Consider the following 26,734-nt stretch of genomic DNA (forward strand, 5'->3'; position numbering starts at 1 on the left):
ACAGGATGGATTTTCTCCGGATAATCCTATCCCCCTCAGCACGAGACCATATCAAAAATTAAAAAGTATTTCACACAGTTGTAATATTTACAAGTAATTTAATAGATCTATTAAATTACTTGTAAATATTACAGCTGTGGGATAAGGCTTAAGTATTTAACTAATTTATTCAATTGATTTAAGGCAGTCATACATTTAACACATTTTCTAGTGCACATGAAACCAAGCGTATAAAATATATTTAACCAATTTATGCCTAGCGTCTAAAAAAGGCCTTTGCAAACAGCGTAGACCCAGATGAGACGCCGCATGATGCGGCGTCACATCAGGATCTGCGCTGTTTGCTTAAAGGACATTCTGTAAGAAATATTCTTAATAAAGAAATAAATATACTAGACATCCCTAATTTTGGAAATGAATTGATCCAATTTAGAAGGATGGGAGAGTCCACAAGGCATACATGAGTTATTCTGCAAGAATATTTCCTGAAACCCCTTACAAAAACCTCAATGCCTTTTATTTGGCGTAGCTGTTTAACCCAGCTTTTCACCTTTAATTAAACTTAGCATTACGCTTGCTGACCCGAATGAAGACAATTAACGATTCGATTGGCGGATTTGAGCATTATCACCAAAAACATTAGCAACATCACCGCGTTTTTTAAGGTCTAGGATGTAACACCGCTCAGTGTAGGGAGATGCGGACACATTTTGGCCCACTTACAGTTACGCATCACCGGTAAATTCTAACTCCAAGACTTTAAGGGTCAAAGCTGGATCAGTAAATCGTCAGGAAGACGGAATGTAATATCAATAAACGCCTTATGTTTATAACACAGTATTGCTTTCAATATATCAAATACACGAATTTTAGGGAAATAAATTTATGAAACTCTATGCCATATGTCTTTAATTGTGAGTCAAAACTACCGAAATTGTTTAGTGTCCGTAATAGAAGGGAATTTGTTTCATTATCTAGCCACACATGACATATGCTAACCAGACTAGGTTACCGACATGTCACGGTTTGCTATTAATAACAAAGTGTGACTTAAATTTCCTAACGCAAAGAATCGTGGTTCGATGTTCCATATACAAGACGCAATAAGATTTTAAAAGATTCGCGTCATGAGAAAATAGGTCTTATGCAATATGCTTCCAGCCATCAGCCCAGCCTGCATATCCGCGCCGTCTTTTCAGGATATGCATACTAAATAGGATACTGTGGAGATACCACGAAACCTTGCGTGCTTTGTTATAGCGGAAAGCGTAGCCTCTGACCAGACTTAGCAAGTGCATATACCATAAGAGCAATTTTCGCATTATGCGAATGTAACAAGTTTTTGAACGTGTGGAAAAAACGCGCCTTCATGAAATTTCAACGTACCAATTGTTTTGATGACAAAGAAATATATTCATAATAAACCATACGAGGAAACATATGATGTGATCTTACGCAGTAAAATTTGTATTTACGAACACTATAATATAGTCTAATATACGTGCACTTCATAACAAACATTTCATGCGTCGTATATATGCAACCAATAAGTGAAAAAAGAGCACAACAATACTAAGACTTCTTTGTTGATTATATAAGGTCAATTTATTTAAAATTCATATTGAAGTCAGGATATACGCAGAATATCTTTTTTTTAAATTCTTGTTTTTAATAAAAGCGCACTGTATTCGTTAGCTCAGAAAGATAGTAAAGTCTTGAAGCTTAGGACTACTAGACAATAAGTGAGTCAAACCAATTGTGATATTTTAGTTAAAAACATTGGTTATGTATTGTTCCTTGGATCATTGACTCATTTCAAACGCGTACAAAGGACCGATTTTCTCAGAGGAACAAAGAATGCATATTTTAATGAACGACAACGATTTTAATTAACCCATTTATGCCCAGTGGACTCTCCCATCATTCAACATTGGATCAATTTATTTCCAAATTTAGGGATGTCTGGTCTAGTCATTTCTATATTTAGAATATTTCTTACAAAAATTCCTGTAAGCGAACAGCGCAGACCCTGATGAGACGCCGCGGCGTCTCATCTGGGTCTACGCTGTTTGCCAAGGCCTTTTTTCTAGACGCTAGGCATAAATGGGTTTATGTATTCTTCATGCAAATAAAGGAAAAAGTATTTATAACAATTGGTTGACAGCATATTTCAATACAAAGTTAGCGCACAAAGCAACAAGAGGTAGATAAGGTAGCGTTATTAATAACGTTATTGTACACAAAACAATGAAGTAACATATCAATAAGCTATGTTTAAGACAACCTATATAAAAATATACATGTAAATTGCAGCCCAGACGTTCTTTTAACAACTGTTTACTTTACTATTATACCATTGAAAGACGGATAAATAAAGAAACCAAGGTGAAAATAAGCATGCATTTTTTAAATTATATTATTACAGTGTAATAATATGACAAAAGCAAATTAATTGCGGTGTTTGCATGCTTTTTGCAGGACATGTTTTAGAAAGAAGGTAACAATCGAAATCTGTTTTCGCTCCATTTGTCTTTAACTAGAAAAAATGCAATTATTTAAGTTTCTAAGGATCGGCTTGGCAATATCTCTCGTTTTTTATTAATACGTATCATTGGACAGATAGATACAGATTTTAAGATAAAAACGTATGGTTCATAATTTGCTCTGAATTAAGCTAATACGTGTTGGACAGTGACGCAGTTCAAAAGAGTATTCATGGCATGTACTACAAAAGGCTTAACTCATGTATGCCTAGCGTCTACAAAAAAAGGCCTAAGCAAACAGCGTAGACCCAGATGAGACGCCGCATAATACGGCGTCTAATCAGGGTCTACGCTGTTTGCTTAAAGGAATTTCTGTGAGAAATATTCTAAAAATAGAAATAAATAAACCAGAGATCTCTAATTATGGAAATAAATTGATCCAATTTAGAAGGATGGGAGAGTCAACTAGGCATAAATGGGTTAAGCAACAATTTTCACTGAACATGTAAATACATTTCTGCTTTATTTTACTACTAAGAAAACAAAGTTCGGGGTTATCTTGTGATTACCATCCTTAAGACATAATACTAACTGCCATTAAATGTGATATAACCACATCACATCGGAACTTCAACAGCTCGGTGAACACGGATAATAAGTACTTAACACGACAGTCCTTGTGAAAACGACTGCATCCGATTTGGCTTATACAATTAGAAATATGTGATTTTTAAATAGGGAAATAATATTAGTTCATCCCGGGGATGAATCCTCAACAGCAGTGTCAACGTGTTCTGTAAGGTCACTCGACCAGCACTTCCGGCGCTCTGTGGGTACTGCGTGGCATAGGGCTCCTCCTAGGCTGAAGATGACCCCGCCCCATGCAAACCCGTAAGCCCAATCAAAATCCCATCGCCTGATGACGTCAGTTTTTTGTATGTCGTTACCGAATTTTATCGGAAAAATCAGGACCACCAGAAATTCTATCAATGCTGAAAATAATAAGAATCGCATTATTCATATGTAATAAAATAATAGTGACATAATATCAGCTCACTTCTTAAATTGATTGATAAACAAAAAATAATAATTATTTATATATTAAACTGACGCGAAGTTCTTCTTCATATCTCATTTTAGGCAAGGGTAAACTTTTGTATTTTACGTCCACACTAAGTGTATAAGTTAAATAATGTCTATGATATTCGATAACATATGGGCACAGAGAAAATGTAATAGACAAGGGACAAAATTGCCACAAAACCAGGTTTCCAATTTGAAAAATAAGTCTAATAAAGGGAGACAACTCAAACTGAACTGATTGTTTATAATTAACCCCCTTTGTTTCAAAATAAATCTATTTTTAGTCGTGGCGACCTTGACCTTGGAGATATTGACGTAATTCTTTTGTGCGACACACCGTTCAATGATGGTGAACAAATGTGCCAAATGATTTTAAATATCTCACAATGAATGACATAGTTATGGTCCGGACAAGCTTATTTATGGCCATTTTTGACCTTTGAACTCAAAGTGTGACCTTGACCTTGGACGTAATTCTTTCGAGCGACACACCGTCTAATGATGGTGAACAAATGTGCCAAATGAGTTTAAAATCTCATAATGAACGACAAAGTTATGGCCCGGACAAGCTTGTTCCGCCCGCCCGCCCGTCAGCCAGCCCGACCGCCCGCCCGACCGCCCGCCCGCCCGTCCACCCCGCCCGCCCGCCCACCCGCCCGCCCGGCTGCCGACATACGCCAATATAATAACTAGTTTTTTCATTCGGAAAACCTGGTTAAAAATACATAATAACACTGACTTGACAGAACCAGAAACCCAGTGGCGGCAATGTAGAAGCAGTCCCGATGGGCGCCCGCCTCCGACGGTCGCGAGCCCAGAATTCCGCAGACCACACCAGAAGCGCAGAGAATGAGGGCCACCATGTTGAACACCAGGCACACAGTCAACCAATCTAGTAAGAAGAGACATAAATATAATCAGATTGCCGTTGTTATATTAATAAGTAAACAACGCAGATTTGTTCGGTCTTGTGCGCAGCATGGTATTAGTATGGTAGTTCTCATTTCACTTGCAAAAAGAAACATTTGTCAGATCATGTTATAATTTAATTTTGTCGAATGAATGTTATTGATCGGCCATAAATAAATTGGATGCGTGATTGTTTTAACAAAATCGTATTTATCACCATTATTATTGGTGTGAATGTGGTATTCAGCTTTCATACATCCCACCTCACAGAAGTATTCACCAAATTTTCAGTGAAAGTAATACCAGTTGTAAACACGCAATGTGAAGCAGTAAACGTAATTTCAATCTAATTAAACTCTGCTTTTCTTTTTTAATATATTAAATATATATTAATATATTTCTGATATTTAATTCTCAACAAAAACGACCATTAGTGAAAATATATTTCTTACAAAATACTCCTGTTTCAGTACAACAGAAAAATGCGGTATTAACTATGAAGGAAAACATTAATACCCAATATATTTATTTTACGGCGTGTGCAACTAAAAAAATCTTTTTGAGACACTCTTCGTTCAATTTCTTGGCTAAAACCAGCACTTGTTGACATAACAGATCTTGCGCACCCTCACAAAGTGTGGATCGACCAGGTCATTCACATATGCTTACCCGCGCTCACACAGATCACGTGTTCATGTTCGACGGTATTGCACGTGTTCCACAGGCTCCAGTCCCAAGCTCGGTCCTCGTGGTAGTGGAAGGAGACTCGAACCCAGTTCCGTCCGACCAGTGATACCAGCATCCATACAGCCGCAATGACAGACAGGCAGAGACCCAAGATCTGAGCATATAATTGAAGTCTCGTTTTGCAAAAACAGGGCTTAATGCATGTGCCTAAAGTTTCGTCCCAGATTGGTTTAAACACTATTTATTTGGTTCAATAGAAAGTACATATAAGAAATACAATAAAAACATACATATTATTTTCATCCCAGAATAGCTGGTGCAGGTCCTGACATGCTTATCAGGGACGACATTTTATTTTGATCGATTCAATAAAGTCTCATCTGAGCGACACACCAGTTAAGGCGGAAAGTGTCGTCCCTGTTTAGCCCATGCGGGCGACACTTAACGCATGCGCCGAGTCCCGTTTTCCAGAGCGAGACTCATATGTTAAGCGACTGTATTATATACCGTACATACATCTGCATATGTAAAGCGACTGTATTGTATAGCGTATATACATGTGCATATGTAAAGCGACTGTATTGTATTGCGTACATACATGTGCATATATAAAGCGACTGTATTGTTAAGCGAACATACATGTGCATATGTAAAGCGACTGTATTGTATAGCGTTCATACATGTGCAAATGCAAAACGACTGTATTGTATAGCGTATATACATGTGCATATGTTGTTAAGCGACTGCATTGTTTAGCGCACATACATGTGCATATGTGAAGCGTCTGTTTTGTATAGCGTACATACATGTGCGTACATAAAGCGACTGTATTGTATAGCGCACATACATGTGCATACGTAAAGCGACTCTATTGTATAGCGCACATACATTTGCATACGTAAAGCGCCTGTATTGTTTAGTGCACATACAAGATGTGCATATGTAAAGCGACTGCGACTGTATTGTATAGCGCACATACATGTGCATACGTAAAGCGACTGTATTGTAAAGCGTACATACATGTGCATACGTAAAGCGACTGTATTGTATAGCGCACATCCATTTGCATATGTATAGCGACTGTATTGTATAGCGTACATACATGTGCATACGTAAAGCGACTGTATTGTATAGCGTACATACATGTGCATACGTAAAGCGACTGTATTGTATAGCGTACATACATGTGCATACGTAAAGCGACTGTATTGTATAACGCACATACATGTGCATTAGTAAAGCGACTGTATTGTATAGCGCACATACATGTGAATTTTATATAAGTTCATAAATGTGTTCACCACACTACTGTCTAAACAGTAGAAGTAGTCTTTGACATATTCAGAAATATGTTTTCATAATATTGGACTGTACATCACGTATTTCGGACATATAAATGTTTAGACCAAACTTCATTGAAATACGTTTTTCCAAAGCAAACCAAAATAATCAATGAAGTTGAGGCTTTGATTTCGATACATATGCTTCGTCGTGGATGTCTTAACGCACTTTTCATTGTACTTTTAAAATATTGAGCGCAAATGGAATTAGGCAAAGTTTTCAATGCAGAGAATTCAAATTAAAACAAAACAGTACATACAATCGATTGGTGTATAACGGATAGCTAAGGACTTCGAGTTTCATTTCAACGTAAACACCATGCATTCAGTAAATAAACCATTAAACCTAGATAGACACATGTCTTTCCAATCGAAACATGCCAGCGGTATTAAATTTCCGAAACAAATATTATTTGTTTACAGCGCGAATTTCATGGAACATTGATTCAGCCATTACCGGATCGCTTAGGTCTTTATCGGATTACATGTGTATCGTTTTATTTCTTGAAATTTGACACAGCGTTTGTAATTTTTTTTGCAATATATGTACATTTCTAGAAAGGAAATTCATTTCTGCGTTTAATAAGACCAAGTTCATGGAAATCGCTGCACAATTGATGAAGTAATGGCTGTTCAAAGCGATGCACCCTATATTCGGGTCATTTTGAGTTGAATACCTTGTTATATATATAGATTTGATAGTGAAAAGTATGTTTTCAGAGAAATCGAATTTTCGTTATGATTTTATTATTTTTCATTACAAATTATGTTTTCACTAATTAATATCATAACCACACGCTAACCACATGTGTATTGGACAACTTAAATTGAGTTTATATTTATTTTGAGACAATCCCCACATTCCTGAATATGGGTCACCACATTTCCGATATTCACTAAATCCCGAGTTGCAGCTTTCATGCTTATTTATATGGTACGCATCAATTTGGTTTCTGAGCATTCTTACTTTTGTAAAGGACACATAATACTAAAATATTACATCAATGAACATTATGTTTACCAAACAAAATCTGCAAAATTCAACAAACCATTCGTCTGCACTTTTCCTGTCGTCACAAAAACGGTGCGTACATAACGTGACCTTGTTTTGCTTACGAAAAAAATAGAAGTAAACATTGACCCACGTCAACAAAAACATGGATCGACTTAATAATGATAGTCTTTTTGTATTCAATTCATAGAAAACCATAAATCTTAACATAAATAAAAGTATTTTGCAAAAAAACGTTTAACCTATCCGTTACTCACTAAAATCCGCTATACACCAATCGACTGTATATTTTTTGTGGCTGTCCGGCTAGAGCAGTGGTTCGTACACTCACTTTTCACTTAGACGATTATTGGTGATGTATTTACTTAGTAAATAAACAACTCTGTTAGCGTTACTTCAGTATTACTATTCAACATTTATAAAAATGAGTGCATACTTGTTATTAAGATTACAAACATTGTAACAACTTTCTTTTTGCTTATGTTTCAGCCAGTTTCGGTCAACAATTTATGCGAGGATAGTTTAACATAGTTCTTTGCGTTGTTGTATCGTCACTAGCACTATCGTCTAAATACAGAGACCTTTCAAATGCGTATTTATTCTGTGTATATTAGTAATGACGTTGATAGGTGCGTGAAGTTGGCTCGCCGTTCGACATTAGCACAACATTCAAATTACCGAATGTTGAGCTGGCTCGGCATTCCAGCTCGACATTCAGTTCGACATTCGGAGTTAATGTTGTACAATTAATATTGAATGTCAAGCTGGCTCGGCATTCCAGCTCGACATTCAGTTCGACATCCGGATATAGAGTTGTATGCTCATTTTCGAATGTTGAGCTCGCTTGGCATTCCAGCTCGACATTCAGTTCGACATTCGGATATAGTGTTGCATGCTTATCTCCGAATGTTGAACTGAATGTCGAGCTGGAATGCCGAGCCAGCTCGACATTCAAAAATAATTGTACAACATTATCTCCGAATGTCGAACTGAATGATGAGCTGGAATGCCGAGCCAGCTCAACATTCGGTAATTTGAATGTTGCGCTCATGCCGAACGTCAAACTGCGAGCCAACTTCACGCAACCGGCGTTGATGAATCAACACTAACTCTGCACTCAGATATTCATGTACGCTGATCTCTAAGTGTATGCATTAACAGAGGAATATCAATAAACACAAACTCAGGAACTAACTTATAACTTTCTTATTGATTCAATTTTGTTTCTTTGAATGCCCGTTTGCAATTGCTGTTTAGCACGCCCCTTTCGGGAAAACCATTATTTTGTTTTGTAAATACATGTAGTATATTATTTATATTTATCCTAATACGATGCGAGATTATTTAGCTATGCCTGTAGATCTTAGATAAAAACACAGCATCATCCGAAAAAGGAAAAAAATCTAAATGTATTCCAATTTGAATTAACTATGCTTTGAATATTATATTCTTTACCATGTACGAATATCCGAATAAAAAGAGAGGCGCAGTTATTTCTCCTTGCAACAACAACAACAACATTTATTCAGCAAGAGAGCTTACACACGTTCATAGCCGACATTATGTATGCATTATACAATTTATAACTAATGACTGAAGATAGAGATTGGAGAGTTGTGTTATGAACTGGTTATCATGGTAAGCTTTGAAGGTAATAAAGAATTGCATCTAATTTTGCAACTGCGCAAATTATATTTACTAATTTACTTACAATACATACAATAAGAAGAATTTGCATAAGGGAGAGGAAAAACATTTTGATAAGAAACATTTCTTCAAAGAATGTCTTAAAGTGAGCTCAGGTATTTTACTTGATATTTGACCACGCTATACATGAAGCGGATAAGTGATTGCCATCGTTACCAGATATAATCGCTTTAGGATGATTACTGGCTTTGAGGATTAAAACCTACATATATTTAAGCGTATAAAATTAATTCAAAAGCTAAAATTTAACCCACACTATATATAAAAAATAAGTGTGTATTCTTTAGTGTTATCCTTTTATGTTGTGTTTATAATGCAATGTGCGTTCTTATAGAGAAAAGACTGATATGTGACGCCTATATACGCGACTTAAATAACAGTACATACAACATAAACATGTAGGGCTTAATAATATTGCTCTCTGCTGCCTCCTCTTAACCCATTTATGCCTAGTGGACATTCCCATCCTTCTAAATCGGATCAATTTATTTCCAAAATTAGGGATGTCTAGAATATTAATTTCTATATTTAGAATATTTCTTACAGAAAATCCTTTAAGCAAACAGCGCAGACCCTGATGAGACGCCGCATATTGCGGCGTCTCATCTGGGTCAACGCTGTTTGCCAAGGCCTTTTTTCTAGACGCTAGGCATAAATTGGTTAATTTCTTGATGTTTTGGCAAGCAGAAACTAAAACTAATACATATGAGAAATAAATAAATAGCAAATTTAATTTTTGAATAGCACTTGGCAATGTTGTATACCTTAATACACGCGCATAACTTGGTGAAAAATAAATTATAACCCAAGAAGTTTAAATAAATTGAATGGGTCTTTACTTTTTATAACAATCCTTTAAATATTCAAATTAGTATTATTGGGCTGCATTTTGTTTATAGTGCGTTATACCATACTTTTTCCTCAGAATGACCTGTTTAAAATTGTGGTTTGACATTTGTGTAAGATATGTAGTAAAAGGTATCCAATAGTCATTGATTTTATATCATGTTGTGTTTGTTTATTTGAAGAGAGTGATTACACAATTGCAACAATAATATGAATTGCATAATCAATAATAATTGGATCTGAGACGTCACGTTACCGATCATCTAGCTCATCTTGCATTTAACTTGAATTTACTTACGATCTATGTATACATTCCAACGCCGAGTGTTTCTTTTCAAACATTCAGCGTTTCATTTAATACCCAATCGATTTTTGGAAAATCGGGGATATAGTAACCTGTTCAGTAGGAGATCGGGTCAATGCTCATACAATGTCCCCAAATTGGTAATAAATATTGCATTCATTGATCTGGGACTTGCATTTTTATGTACAGAGTTATGAATATTTCTTTCACGTGTTATTTTTAAAAACAAATTTGCATATAACTGAAGCCATATACATATGTAACAGAGCTATTGAACGAACACAATGCGGGCACAAAAATGTAAATGGGAAGGCAAAGAACTGTGAAACCAATACAACTTTAAATGGGCGGTGTTGTTCCCCTTGTGCTATTTCTTTTAGCATTGTTATGTAGCGCTAACATCTTACATAATTATCCACTAATATACCTCATTGAACTGCTGACTGTGGACAAATGTATTTAAACACAGTTGATCTTATTTAATAATTTGCACAAAATATATAGCTTGAAATCTTATTTGAATGGTCTTTAAGTGTTATGACGTTTCATTAGTTCTTTTGAACCGTATAATATTAAATACCTGAGAGAAACAATCCAAAATGCGCCGTACATTGTAAAGTTTGAACTGAGCCAAAAAATAATAATATAATGGTATGTTCTTTCATTTTTTACCCATAATTAGATTCTTTAAAATAAAAACTCAAGGCTTTTACAATTTTGTTATTTTTATTTAATGCTATGGAACAAATGGCGCAAACAACTACAGATTATCCCTGCTATTAAAGGCAAGTGCCAAAAAAGTATCAAGACGATAGACGACCATATAGCGCTTTAAAAATGTTTGTGCCGCATGGATATTTGGCTCTGCATTTTGCTGAACAAATGTCAAGTGCAAACATCCTGGACTACATGGTCAGACAGCTGTGTACACTGTCAACTAGTCGGGAACAGATCAATATAGACGGAACAGTTCACAATCCTATACATCTGTCTGTGAATTTCCAACTTGATCAATAATAGCAAAAGGAAAGTATCGCAATTAGCTTACTTTTATATGCATTTTTACAATAACAGTTAAATCAAGCTGTATTACCTTTACTGGAGCCAATGCAATAATTTTCCCGGTCATCAGTCTTCTTAAGTTTTTGTTTTGCGACATTTTTCATACTTTTTATGCACTTGCACAACGTGCATTTTCCTTCTACAGCGTTCGGGAAATACCGGCATATTCCGTCCAACTACATCGAGCGGCCGTGATACACCGACTATCTTCGGAATCCTCCGTAACATGATAAAACAAACAAGAAATATCTTTAAAAAAGATATACGGCGTTGATTGTGGTCGATGTTTATGAACGATCAAAAGTTATCTCTATGAGATAAAAAGTAGCGGATGCCTTTTTTCTGCGCAGTTGTTAGCTACATCATAAGCAAATCAATTACGGGGTGTTGCGCCAGATTTCGTGGCTTATTTTGCTTTATGTGATATTATTACTCAGATATCTATATTTACAGAATAGAAAAACACAAGAAACATGAAAATAAACGAGTGCATATAGGTCAGCCGGCAATACTCGAATCTTATTTAATTGCATAATTATAGTATAGCGAATTATTGTGGTCATGCTTAATAAACTGGTCTAAATGGATAAATATTTCTAATTAATTTTATCAAAATTGGTCCTTATCATGCAAATTTTGAAACCATATTAAAAATCGATGATTGACATACCACAATAATATCGCCGAATATCTTTATTTAGTATCTTTCTGATCAAAACAGACTTCAAGTGCACAAAGTTTACGAGACGGCGTTTATATAAAGATTTCTGCAACTGACCGCAAACTGACCTTGATACCTTGCGGATTGGAATGCAATGCATTACAGTCACTACGTTATTGTCAGTAAGACACAATGATCGCAACCCCTTTTGCGAACTCCGGTGATGAACTGTATATAAACTCTGACTTTCACAAAATGACCGCGTATTGACCCGAAACCTTGCGGGTTGAAATGCAATGCAAGTAAGTACTAAATATGACAACATAGCCTTTAGTTAAACGCTTTTGCGCTGGTAATTCTCTGAAAATAAAAGGTGAACGCACAAACTGTATTTATGTCGAAAATTGATTGTAAAACTGTTCTATCTATTGGGCCTTTTCATTAGAGATAAAATTGTTTCATGCAGTAAAACAGTGTTACAAAGACGCGGATATGTTTCCAATGTTCTGATGTTATACTCAAATCAGCCAATGGAATAAATGAAGTGTATTCATTCGTACCTAGCCGCGGGAAATTTTATTTGAGTATTATTGGACACTTACAAAGGTCAAGTCAGGGTGAAAAGCTGGCTTATTCAGCTTACGCCGAAAAATCATTGTGTCACACCGGTCTTTACTGATAATAACGTAGTGACGTCACCATCTATGTATAGAATGACAAAAAATGGACAACCGAAAGAGAATTTAAATGTTTAAACGGTTATAGATTGAAAAGTTTAAGTAAACATTTTACCTTAAAAAGTGATTTGTTAACTACTGACCATTTATTACAAACGTACACCTACGAAGGCGAAAAGGTGTGCTTGTACATGTAATTAGATTTAAATATTATTGTTTAACACACAAGTGTTGTCTCCTCGATAGTATAGTGGTAAGTATCCCCGCCTGTCACGCGGGAGACCGGGGTTCGATTCCCCGTCGGGGAGCATTTTTTTTCGTTGTTATTTACTTAGCTTTATTTTTAATATGCATTCAATAGTGTACTTATTATTTTTCCATAGTTTATATAAACAATTATAAATTTTATTATCCCCACGTTTTTCGGAGAAAAAGTGGGGATATTGTATTGATGTGTATTGTATTGATGTCCGTCCTGGCCACCTGCTCCTCCTACACTATTAGCACTAGAACCTTGGAACTTACATACATAGTAGCTTTGAGCATATGTTCGACGGTGACAGTGACGGAATTTTGATCTGACCCCTGGGTCAAAAGTTATGGGGGTTGGGGCGGGGCCGGGTCAAAGATTTTCACTCATTTTTTAAATGTTATTTTACATTAACTTCTTCATTTCTGCACCGATTTACTTCAAATTGATACTGAGCCTCTCTTATTACACTAGGGTCAATCTCAACTATGCATGGCCCCATAACCAACCCTGGGGCGCCCCGGCCACATAGGCCACGCCCACTCAAAATTGCCTTTTACCATAATTTCTTCATTTCTACACCGATTCACTTCAAATTGATACTTACCTCTCTTAAAGGGATCTTTTCACGCTTTGGTAAATTGACAAAATTGAAAAAAGTTGTTTCAGATCCGTAAGTTTTCGTTTTAGTTATGATATTTGTGAGGAAACAGTAATACTGAACATTAACCATGCTCTAATATAGCCATTATATGCATCTTTTGACGATTTTAAAACCTAAAAATTATAAAGCGTTGCAACGCGAAACGATTGAATAATTTGGAGAGTTCTGTTTTTGTCGTTAAATTTTGTGAAACTACGAAGATTGCTTATATAATGTATAAAATACGTCACGAATGTGTACTCGGCGGAATAGCTCAGTAGGCTAAATCGTTTTTACTTCAGAACTCTGGCAGGACTCCAGGGGTCACTGGATCGAAACCTGCTCCGGGCAATGTTCTTTTCCCTTTTTTAATTTTTTTCTTGATTTTTTACTGGAGCTTTTATGATCCAATGTTTACATTTATCAATATATAGCATTTAATGAATAAGTTAAAAAAATGCCAAAATCTGTGAAAAGGCCCCTTTAAGACAATACGGTCAATATCAGCTATGCATGGCCCCATTACCAACCCTGGGGCGCCCCGCCCACATAGGCCACGCCCACCCAAAATTGCCTTTTACTATAATTTCTTCATTTCTACACCGATTCACTTCAAATTGATACTGAACCTCTTTTATGGCAATACGGTCAATCTCAACTTTGCATGGCGCCATTACCAACCCTGGGGCGCCCCGCCTACATAGGCCACGCCCACCCAAAATTGCCTTTTACTATAATTTCTTCATTTCTACAATGATTTACTTCAAATTGATACTGAACATCTCTTATGACAATACAGTCAATCTCAACTATGTAAGGCCCCATTACCAACCCTGGGGCGCCCCGCCCATAATAGGCCACACCCACCCAGAATTGTCTTTTACTATAATTTCTTCATTTCTACACCGATTCACGTCTAATTGATACTGAACTTCTCTTATGACAATACGGTCAATCACAACTATGTATGGCCCCATTACCAACGCTGGGGCGCCCCGCCCATAATAGGCCACACCCAAATAGGCCACGCCCACCCAAAATTGCCTTTTACAATAATTTCTTCATTTTTACACCGATTTACTTCAAATTGATACTGAACATCTCTTATGACAATAAGGTCAATCGCAACATGTATGGCCCCTTTACCAACCCTGGGGCGCCCCGCCCATAATAGGCCACACCCACCCGAAATTGTCTTTTACTAGAATTTTTTCATTTCTACACCGATGCACTTCTAATTGAAACTGACCTTCTCTTATGACAAAACGGTCAATCTCAACTATGCATGGACCTATTGCCAACCATGGGGCGCCCCTGGGTCAAACATGCGGCGTGGGGATACGCGTCGGCCTCTGTCGCGCCATTTTTTGTTTCTGTATATAATTACACCATACTGTAAAATTTAAAAAGATGTTTCAACTACATTCACAGTTCCCTCCCTATCCAAAACACACATCTTCCAAAGTCCATCGTGGGTGGATAAGAACAATCTAATTAATTTTGCATAAGAGCCGCTAATAAAGCCCATATGTGTATTGGTAAATCTTTGACTCCCAAGGTAGAATTCGACGAACATAATGTAAGTATACGAGCGATTTTCAGTCTTCATTTATGCTTCCAATCACAAACACACTATGCTCCACGACATTGACAATTTATATTATTCGGATGATGATGTTTCATAAATGCTACCGAATAAAGTCAGCATTTGGTGGATTATGTCTAGTATCGGAAGGTCATGTCGACGTATGTTAAATATTCATTGTATTACGGTGATGAACTTGTTGGGATGGCAACGCTTACTGAGCGAATTTCATAATGGTATTGTTGTTCGCTATTGCATATATCTTTTTTGGGGTGGGGTGAGGTGGGGTGGGGTGGGAGGTTGTCACTGGCTTTTCAATTAATATTTTATAACAGAAGGTACAACCTAGAACGAAGATCTCACCGTAAGACAACTAAAGACATTGTTCTTGAATGCAAGAAAATCATTCATATATTTGTGGACAAAAAGATAAGTGAAATACATTGTTCAAAAAAAGTGTTCTAAATTCGACAGTTTCAAATCGCTCGCATGATCACACGTAGTGCGAGTAAAATACTCGCAGTGGTAATAGATCACAATAAATAAGCAATACATAGTGTGTGTACTCCAAATAAAATATCTTATAAATATATAGCATATTGACCGATTGACGTGGATATTTTGTGAAATAAATACATTTTATACAACAGTTCAACAGAATGAGCTTATTTAAAAACCGTGGTAAAACCGGTGGTGACCGGAAGTTAAACAAGAGACATGCTGTGTTCAGGCCGACAAGAACTCGTGACGCCATGCAGTGGTATGATGGTTGCGTGCGGATACCAACCCGCTGGTACAACAGGCACTTACTGTACAGCGGTTCTAGTAAGCGGGTGTTTATTTATTTGTGATTAAATAATCGTTACCATTTTAGTACTGAGCATTTTCCATTTATTCTGCTAATGTTATTAACCCCTGAATTCTGATAAGCCAGATGCAGTAAAGCTATCCGTTCAGTGTGCCAAACCGGGTATTCATTTGTTATACTTTATACATATTTGTGAAGTACATGTATACAAATGTTTAATAATTGCAGTTGTACGTAAATATATACACCGTCGTTATCTTTATGTTGAACTCCTTTCGAATTCCTTTAGTATTCATTAAATCCGCCTTAGAGTACATAAGTGCATACAAATCATTGTTGGGTTGAAGGTGGCTTTTAGATTTTCAATATCGTAAACTACGTACATAATCAGTGCCAGATTTAGCAACGTAGGCCCATAAGCAGTGAAACTTTTAGGGCCCATGCGATGGTGCTTATTTTGTTGCGCATTCAGTTAAATTTAAATCGGTTTCCCTTTAAAAAAAACTATTCTGAAAAGAAGTAAATTCAAGTATGATTATATATTCAACACGCGAATGGTTATTTATTTATACCGCGAGCTTACCGCGTTGCAGGCTAAGTAAGTAAAAATTATATCGGCATGGTCTCATAGTGCTCCCATAGGCGCTCGATGTCAATGACAATGTTTTTTTTTTAATTTATTGATTTATTTATCTTTTAGTTACCCGTTGTTTATTATAATGCATACACATACTTAATTAATACAAATCTTCCGACAAACGTCTTCTTAAAAAAAAGATAGTTCGACTATGTATGTATAGATATTGACAAGGTAAATCACTCGCCATTTTCTAAAGCAACGGAAGCGCGTCATTATGCATAATTAAATCGCTGTCACCCCGCTCGCTTATTGAAATGCGCGCGCAGGTCGGGAACCTCGCTCTTTATACACAATAACAGCCACTAAACACTATGGGCGCCAGATTTGATTTTTGACGTGCTGATTTTTTTCTGGAAATCACCATGGCAAACGAAATCAAGTTAAACAATTGGTAAGGAATGATTCATGTGTATGCAATTTACAATATCTTTTGTTGATTGCCCCATAAATTGAGTGAAACAATAGTTACAAGGATTACCGTAATCACATCGTCTGTGGATGTTTCTGTTGAAACTGAAAGTAGATAAAGAAAGAGCGAGGTTCCCGGCCTGCGCGCGCCTGTGAGCGCTCCTAAGTAAAAGTCGCGGGGACCTTAGGCAGTTGCAGGACTGCGCATAATTTCAAAATGCGTTGCGTAACTTTGCCATGTTCGCTGTCAATGCAATGGTATTTCCGATTACAAGGGAAGTAACCAATATCTTATATTCGTTCATATTACCGAGAGTTCCACCTGTAACATTGATTGTCAATCGATCGAAACCATATGTCGAACTCAGGTATCCATTTTCAATTAACTGACAGCTTTCTATAAATTCTGCATTAGCCAATGTGTATTATGACATACACAGTCCTATCTTTTTGCAAGAAAATGTTAATACTTTATGGGATATGACTACATTTTCTCATATAAACTCACGAAGCCATTCAATACATATTTGCGTTGCTCCCTAAATCGATACACTAAGCATAGCGAAATACTCTTTACCCATTGAAACGGTTGAAGGACACATCCGTTTTATCTGCGGTATCGAATTATCTGAAACTCCGCATTTTTATAAGCGACATTTGTGCGCTGTGTTTACTGTTTGAGACCATTAACGTTATGTTATACCTGACTGGTTTCTTCCTCGCTTACTTCGTGTATTTAAATCGTTTTATTTAAACCGAGAATGGAATTATGTTTGTGTAGATAGGGCAGTAATAAGGTTGTTTCAGAATCATACTACCTGAATGAGTTTTCATTATACATTCGTCACGAGTTTTGATCACGGTGGCGTGTTGAAATACGGTATGACCAGGGTTGCAGACGACATTCGTTTAGTCGTATGCGGTGGTTTATCTATAGTATTCCGTGTTTGTAAGAGCATAATAACTGGAGTTTTATCAATCAATTTTCAAAGGAAGCATATAGTGTTAACAATGTTGGGTGTGTCCTTCGTGTAGTGTTTTACAAAACATCTGATATCCCCAGCTTATACACCAGGTAAGGTCGTTACAATTTTGATCTAAAACGCTACGTTTGTCTGATCTGTTGTCCGTTAAATAAATATTTAAATGATTTTATTTTATATTATTCTTCAATGTGTGTGTAAAATAGCACTGCTAAATTGTGAACGATTATGCGCTAACGGCTATAATGTAGATACGGAAGTATAAATTGCAATCCACCAAAATGGCTTCAAACCAACACATTATTCAACTTCAAAGCCCACCTGGCACATAAACATATTTTGTGGAAGGGTTTACAACGTATACAAATATTAACGACACACATTTTTAACATGTTAAAACTCTTTGATTTTCGTTATTTATATTGACAAGTTTTAAACTAAACCGTTTCAAACTAATAATGTTTTCTATTGGAAAAGCCATTCAAATGTGTATTACTCGACAGCGCATTGGATTACCCGGGTGCATGATCAACGGGGTTTTCAGGGATTTACACATGGGCTGAAAAGAATGTACACTTGGAGACTTTCCTGACGCAATACTTGAATTTCTCACTTATGAGATAAGATTTTGATTTAAAATTTAAAAAATTAAATGTGATTGTTTGACTACATTCTGAGCAATCACACGATAAAATCATTCATAAATGATAAGTGACGATTTGACGCTTTAGCACGTGGGATATGTATGGTTTAATCTTTTTGCACGTGAAAATGGTGAAACGCAATATTATTTGAAATTTATTTCATTTTTTTCAGTTTTAATAGGTAGGTTCTTACAAGAGGAAAACATAACAATATTTTTTTTAATGTTTGTCTAATATGAATATTTAGAAGAACAACGGCGCATTTTGACAAATTGCAGGCAATCTACCCCACGTGCTAAAGCGTCCGATCGTCAATGCTTTTATCGTTAGCTTGCATCGAAGGCAGTCAAATGATCACATCTATACTTTTAAATTAAACTCTTTACTTGTAAGTGAGATATTCAAGTTTCAAAAGTGTTTTTTAGCTCATCTATTTTTTGAAAAAAAATTATGAGCTATTGTCATCACCTTGGCGTCGGCGTCGGCGTCGGCGTCTGCGTCGGCGTCGGCGTCGGCGTCGGCGTCCGGTTAAGTTTTGCGTTTAGGTCCACTTTTCTCAGAAAGTATCAATGCTATTGCATTCAAACTTGGTACACTTACTTACTATCATGAGGGGACTGGGCAGGCAAAGTTAGATAACTCTGGCGTGCATTTTGACTGAATTATGTGCCCTTTTTATACTTAGAAAATTGAAAATTTTGGTTAAGTTTTGCGTTTAGGTCCACTTTTTTCAGAAAGTATCAATGCTATTGCATTCAAACTTGGTACACTTACTTACTATCATGAGGGGACTGGGCACGCAAAGTTAGATAACTCTGGCGTGCATTTTGACAGAATTATGTGCCCTTTTTATACTTAGAAAATTGAAAATTTTGGTTAAGTTTTGTGTTAAGGTCCATTTTATTCCTTAAGTATCAAAGCTATTGCTTTCATACTTGCAACACTTACTAACTACCGTAAGGGGACTGTGCAGGCAAAGTTATGTAACTCTGACTGGCATTTGGACGGAATTATGGGCCCTTTATACTTAGAAAATTGAAAGTTTGGTTAAGTTTTGTGTTTTGGTCCACTTTACCCCTAAAGTATCATAGATATTGCTATCATACTTGGAACACTCGCAAACTATCATAAGGGTACAGTAAAAGGACAAGTTGCATAACTCTGGATGTTATTTTTACGGAATTATGGCCCTTTTTTGACTTAGTAACTTTGAATATATGGTTAAATTTTGTGTTTCGATCCACTTTACTTCTTAAGTATCAAGGCTATTGCTTTCAAACTTCAAATACTTTCATGCTATCATGAGGTTACTGTACCTGGCAAGTTGAATTTGACCTTGACCTTTGAATGACCTTGACTCTCAAGGTCAAATTATTAAATTTCTCTAAAATTGCCATAACTTCTTTATTTATGATTAGATTTGATTGATACTTTGACAAAACTACTCTTACCTGACATACCACAATAGCCTCCACCCAAACCATCGCCCGTGCCCCCCCCCCAACCCCCCCCCCCCCGACCCCCCCCCCCCCCCCCCCCCCCAACCCCCCCCCCCCCCTATTTTTTTTTTTTTTTTTTTTTTTTTTTTTTTTTTTTAAGATCATCTCACAAATGACCACCACACCCTCACACTATACCCCCCCCCACCCCCTCCCCAATTTTTTTTTTAAACGGTTAAAAAACAAAACTATTTATTTTGATTATTTTATGTTTGAAATACCGTCCAACCATCGCACCCAAGAATCCCCCCCCACCCCCCCTCCCCCCCACCCGAATCCCCCCCCCCCCTATTTTTTTTTTTTTTTTTTTTTTTTAAGATCATCTCACAAATTACCACCACACCCTCACACTATACCCCCCCCACCTCACCCCCCCTCCTCATTTTTTTTTATGAAACGGTTAAAAAACACAAATATTTATTTTTATTATTTTATGTTTGAAATACCGTCCAACCATCGCACCCAAGAATCCCCCCCACCCACCCCCCCCCCCACCCCACCCGTTTTTTTTTTTCCCTTTTTTTCGCATTTTTGGAAGAAAATGTAATAAATGTCCACACACACCCCCACACAATGCACCGCTCTTCACTCCACCCCTCCCTCCTTTGTGATTGAAAATGAGAGTCCCTTCACCTTTAAAAAGAAAATAGATGAGCGGTCTGCACCCGCAAGGCGGTGCTCTTGTTTAGAAAAGTCTCCACTTGCAGGTAACCTTCAATTTTTCAAAATGCGCTGTTGCGCTTGAATATTCATAAGAGCCGTTCTGTTTACATCCATTAAAGTAAAATGCTTGTGAACCCCACAAAGTCATTTGATCCTGCACCATGTTACTGTGTTAAAACTATTATTTCTTGGTCTTGTGTTTTCATTAAAGGGGCCTTTTCACGCTTGGGTTAATTGACAAAATTGAAGAAAGTTGTTTCAGATTCGCAAATTTTCGTTTTAGTTATGATATTTGTGAGGAATCAGTAATACCGAATATTAACCATGCTCTAAAAGAGCCATTACATGCATATTTTTACGATTTAAAAAAACGAAATTTATAAAGCGTTGCAACGCGAAACGAATTAATAATTTGGAGAGTTCTGTTGTCGTTATATTTAGGAAAACTACGAAGATTGCTTAAATAAAGTATAAAATACGCCTTGCATTGTGTTTGGAAGGATGATCGCGAGGTCTCAGTGGTAGAAATGGTAGAATTTTTACTCCAGGACTTCAGGGGTCAGTGGTTCGAGTCCTGCTAAGGGTTACCTGTTTTCTTTTTTAAATTTTATTCTTTCTTTTTCACTGGAGCTTTTTATATTCAATGTTTACATTTATCAATTTAAATTTAAAGCATTTAATGACAAACTTCAAAACATGCCAAAATCTGTTAAAAGGCCTCTATAAAGTTAACTTGACAAAACACAATTATGGATAAAGTACAGACAACTAATTGCTTGTATGTGATTGGTTATTCAATTTATAATAAAAAATATGGATCAGATACTTACTTTCTGTAGTTAAGGGTTGAAAACGGCGTGTATGTGAAAATGTCTGGAGTGGCGCAATGTCAGCCCTAGTCAAGTGTCATGTTAATCCGAAAACTGTTTTGGAGGAAGACGTGTTATGAAATTAGGACATGAGGTTTACATCCTTCTGTGGGCGCATACCTGCGTTGCCGCCAACTTCTTTGGTATTATTTCTATGAATCGCACATACGTATCACATCCGATCGCGATGAGAGATGTACCTGCATGAATAAAGGTCCATTTTTGCAGTATGTTCTACATAATATATGATAAATGCTTTATTGACTGTTGAAGTAAATATCTTAATATAACGGTCATATTATATGTCAAATATTGGAATAATGAAATCAATGCCGCGTGAAAGCGAATTTGTTACGTCCGAGATCATCATATCTAAGTTACAGGGACATCCTAGAAGCACAAATGTATGTGCGCATGATCTTCTCACACACTGTTCCAATTATTCTGTTAATGTGTACCGGAACATGTCCCTAAGTTGCTAACAATAACTATTGTTTAAAGAGGTTTTTGACTTGTATGTTATTTCTTTACCTATCTGACTTATAGTATGCAACAGCAGCAACGACAACAACATTTATTCAGCAGTAAAGGTTATACAAGCGCATAGCCTACATTATATTTGCATCATAGAATTAATAAGTAATGGTAGAATAATGAAGTTGGAAGATAGTTTAATGAAATGTTTAACATGTTGAAAAATGGTATGTTATGAATGGAATAAATAATTGCAACTTATATTGAAACTTCACATCAAATATTTACTAATTTACTTACAAGACATAGAAGATTTTGCTTTAGGGGAGGAACATATTGACACCGATGTTTTGTAAAACGGAATTATTTACGTGGACTATTTAAAATAAATGATTTTGAATCAATTATTTACGTGGAACTTAATTGAGATTGTATATACAAGTTTGTATTAATAACTTACTGTCCTTGAAGTTAAAGATTTCAAGTAAATCAAGTAATGAACAGCCTCATGCTATAATTATACAGTTGTTCTATTAATAGTGTTAAGGCTAATTGCTCTATGGGTAAATATGCGTGACAACATTAACCAATACACATTCCTCGAATACATATGTATCAATGTTACATTTATTAAAATGAATATATATAAGTTATACATACATACATGCATGCATGTGTATATACAACGTACATATTTACAGTTTTATATGAATATTTACAAATAATGGCATTTCAATATGAACACTCATCCTTGTAATAAGACCATCCGTGAAAACATACGTGCTGCTAAGTGCGATCTTACATGTGAAAACATACCTGCTGCTAAGTGCGATCTTACATGTAAAAACATACGTGCTGCTAAGTGCGATCTTTATTGTGAAAACATACGTGCTGCTAAGTGCGATCTTACATGTGAAAATATACGTGCTGCTAAGTGCGATCTTACATATGGCTTCATTTATTTGTTGCGAAAATCTGACTAGAATACAGAAGGTAACAGTCATTAAAAATGATAACAACTTTAATGTTTGTTAGATCACGTTTGGGCTGTATCGTCACAACTAGTGCGCATGCGATTATTATGATTAATTCTAACACGATATACAGTTAACATCACGATGACTCATTAATTTACGGTTTAATATAGAAATCGCCCATCGAGATGCCGTCTTAAGTAATGTTCTTCGTAAATAAATTTTGGAGCACTTATCAGTTTTTCTTTCGCCGGACGTTAATCTTGCAAATGTATTAAGTGTTAGCCATCTGCAATAGTGGTCGCAATGGTGTAGTGGCTATGATGTCTGCTCAGCGATCACGGGTACGATCTTCAAAGTGGGAGCGTTCTTAAGATTTCCCCCCCCACACACACACAGACACCATAGACACCAAGTACTGGTTCTAGTCCCAGGAAACGGACTCGAGAGCGTTTCAAATAAGCATGAGGCTGTCTATGCAATCTGAGCGATAAATAAATTTGAACTTAAAATAGAGCGGGTCAAAAAATAATTTCGTAGGTTTAACATCATATATTTTACATACTAGTAGGAAATGGTATTACAGTTTTTTTGTGATTTTTTATTGCGTTTATGGTAAACATTTACACTAGCAATTTTCTCGTTCGGTACTCCGATGTCGACCCCGTTTTTCTCCAAGAATTATGTGATGATAAGTGGAACGAACTTAGTGCGATCCTTTATTTACAACTGTACTTCAGTAATGTTTTGGTTGACCCAAAGTTCAGACATCCCAATGGTTTCCTGAATGTTTTTCACGTGCCAAGCCCAGTTTTGATTGTCATGAGTATTACCGTTGTTTGCATCGTTTTTATGTTCCCGGTAGGGTGGCATATATCATTTGAACTGTCCGTCCGTCCGTCCGTCCGAAAACTTTAACATTGGCCATAACTTTTGCAATATTGAAGATAGCAACTTGATATTTGGCATGCATGTGTATCTCATGGAGCTGCACATTTTGAGTTGTTAAAGGTCAATGTTAAGGTCATCGTTCAAGGGCAAAGGTCAAAAAACAAATCCAAGGGAATTACCAAGTTTTAAAGGGAGATAATTTATATTTATCATTTGGCTGGTACAGATGATTTTTACAAGGGAAGTAATATTTTGTAAAGGGATATACTAAAACAATCAATGCGGCGCAGTAGGGGGCATTGTGTTTCTGACAAACACATCTCTTATTCAACATGTTGTATGTTAGTCGAATCACGCTATTTGTTTTTTTAATGGAATGTGTCCTAATTCCCCGTTCAGAGCGCTGAGATTAGTTTTATGATTTACGCATAATTATCTTCCTTAAGAATTTCGTGTGCACGGCTTCAATATCTATTGTTCGCGCGTTGCCACATATTTTGGATGAGTATTTTGTTAAATGAAGATATTCAGCGATATAATTATGGTATGTCAATAATATATCCTGAATGTGTTTTCAACATGTTGGAAGAGTTTCAGCTTGCTATTTGCACTGATTTCTTACTTATTGAAGATAGATAATAATCGATGCATTGACTTAGAAGCATGTCCTGCTAAACATTTTTGTGTTCTGTTAAAACTTCCAATTTTAAAGAGGTATACTCCTAGATATTTGGAGGAAGTGACGACTTCTTGCTTTTCAACGTAAATGAAAATATCGATATCAGTGTATCTCATTCTTTAAAAAAAAACACTTGTCTTTGCTGTATTAATTTTTATTTGTGAGTGAAGCTCACAAATAATGCACACTCAATTTTGCAAATCAGTATGGGCTTAGCTAAACGGTAGGAACCCAGGGTTTTTTTTTGGCCCGATTTTATAGCCGAAATTCGGCTATGTTCCCAATCCAAAAAAGTATACTTTTTTTCCCAAAATGTGGCAAAAAATTCCCAATTTAAAAAAAAAAATTTTTTTTTTTTTTTTTTAGAAAGAAGTGTCTTATGCGTATTTTATCTTAATTTTAATTCAATTACATCTAACAAAGTATTATATGATTTTGTTCTTTTAATTTGAATGATTATAAAGAGTTACTGTATGTAAAAATTAGTATTTCCCTAATCAGTGGACTTTTTTGGTGGAAAAAAAGGCTAATGAATTTATTTTCCCAATTTCATGAAAATGCCGATAAAATTCCCAATTCCAAAGCCATGGGCTATCTTCCCAAAAAGTGGGAAAAAAAACTGGAACCGTAACCCGTGACTGCCTGTGTGGATAACTCCAGTAAACTTTAGCAGACGATGAATGCTTAAAGAGTCTGCTTTAACCACCGCATCCACCTGTTCTCACTGGTACAGTACATAGAGTGTATTTAACAACTTGTAAGACAACGTTGGCCAGTCTAGTGTTTATCATTGAAATCTGTACATATTGGCTGCTTTCAGGGAAAACGGGTCTTAATGCATGTCTAATAAGATAAGCCTGTGCACACTGATTAGCTGTATCAATAATTTGAAAAAACCCCACACATCTCAACCTGTGTTTAAGACACACTCTTTATAAATTTGAATGGGTTGTGATCATTTCAAACTTGCGATATAAAAAGCTATAACATAATTTTGAAAACTGAGTTGCGTCTAAAATTATACAACAGCGAACAAATTCAGTGCCTTCAGCGCTTTGATTAAGAGTCTATGTTGGTTAACATCATCCTAGCGGCGCTACTTTGGAGGTTGCAAAAACAATTCGGTCGTCAACGTACAATATCAGAATGAAACTTTAACTCGTTGTTAATGATGAATAAGTCATTTATGTTTGCGTCAATGTGTTGTAGTATGTCATTTACGAACATCATGAACAACAACAATGAACTGGCGTCGCCTTGTTTTACGTCTTGTTGGATACTGATGGGGTCTGATAATGTCTAATTTAACTTTATTTTTTATTTAAAGGGATCTTTTCACGTTTTGGTAAATTGACAAAATAGAAAAAAGATGTTTTAGATTCGCACATTTTCGTTTTAGTTATGATATTTGTGAGGAAACATTAATACTGAACATTAACCATGGTCTAATATAGCCATTATATGGATCTTTTGACGATTAAAAAACCTGAAAATTATCAAAGGTTGCAACGCAAAACGGTTGAATAATTTGGATGGTTTTGTTGTTGTCGTTTAATTTTGCGAAATTACAAAGATTGCTTAAATAAACTATCAAATACGCCATTCAATCATATTTGGCAGGATGGCCGAGCGGTCTAATTGGTTTTTGCTACAGGACTCCGGGGGTCACTGATTCGAGCCCTGCTGCGGGCTACTTTTTTTTTCCTTTTTTAAATTTTATTCTTGATGTTTTACTGGAGCTTTTTAGATCCAATGTTTACATTTATCAATATAAAGCATTTAATGACAAACTTCAAAACATGCCGAAATCCGTGGAAAGGCCCCTTTAACAACAGTAAACGTGGCTCTTAAGGGAACCTTTTCACAGATTTTTGGCATGTATTGAAGTTGGTCATTAAATGTTTTATATTGATAAATGTTAACATTGGATGTTAAAAGATGCAGTAAAAACAA

At 36.1% G+C, this 26,734-nt stretch overlaps 2 protein-coding genes and 1 non-coding gene across 9 annotated transcripts in view; 2 read left to right on the forward strand and 1 right to left on the reverse strand.

The window, feature by feature from the left end:
* Positions 1-7,684, reverse strand: part of LOC127852845 (transmembrane protein 47-like) — a 106,417-nt gene extending 98,733 nt beyond the window's left edge. The window contains exon 1 of the mRNA XM_052386866.1: positions 7,552-7,684. Within this exon, the coding sequence (XP_052242826.1) occupies positions 7,552-7,554 (3 nt within the window). The 5' untranslated portion in view covers positions 7,555-7,684. The remainder of the gene's footprint in view (positions 1-7,551) is intronic.
* Positions 1-26,734, forward strand: part of LOC127852757 (uncharacterized) — a 139,880-nt gene that overhangs the window by 83,714 nt on the left and 29,432 nt on the right. Inside the window, exon 1 of one of the 7 annotated variants that reach the window (XM_052386797.1) lies at positions 17,003-17,088. The exons of 3 other annotated variants lie outside the window; for them this stretch is intronic. Coding sequence is in view for 1 of the 4 variants with exons in the window: in XM_052386723.1 (XP_052242683.1) it covers positions 17,928-17,985 (58 nt within the window). In the remaining 3 variants the exon portion in view is untranslated. Of the gene's footprint in view, positions 1-17,002; positions 17,089-17,870; positions 17,986-18,070; positions 18,186-26,734 lie in introns of those variants that run through there. 3 more of the 7 variants (XM_052386723.1, XM_052386778.1, XM_052386788.1) reach the window with 3 other exon arrangements.
* Positions 13,008-13,079, forward strand: Trnad-guc (transfer RNA aspartic acid (anticodon GUC)). Its single transcript has one exon. It is a non-coding gene; the product is annotated as a tRNA-Asp (tRNA).

Source organism: Dreissena polymorpha, chromosome 1 (genome assembly GCF_020536995.1).
Source record: "Dreissena polymorpha isolate Duluth1 chromosome 1, UMN_Dpol_1.0, whole genome shotgun sequence".
Taxonomy (NCBI): Eukaryota; Metazoa; Mollusca; class Bivalvia; order Myida; family Dreissenidae; genus Dreissena; species Dreissena polymorpha.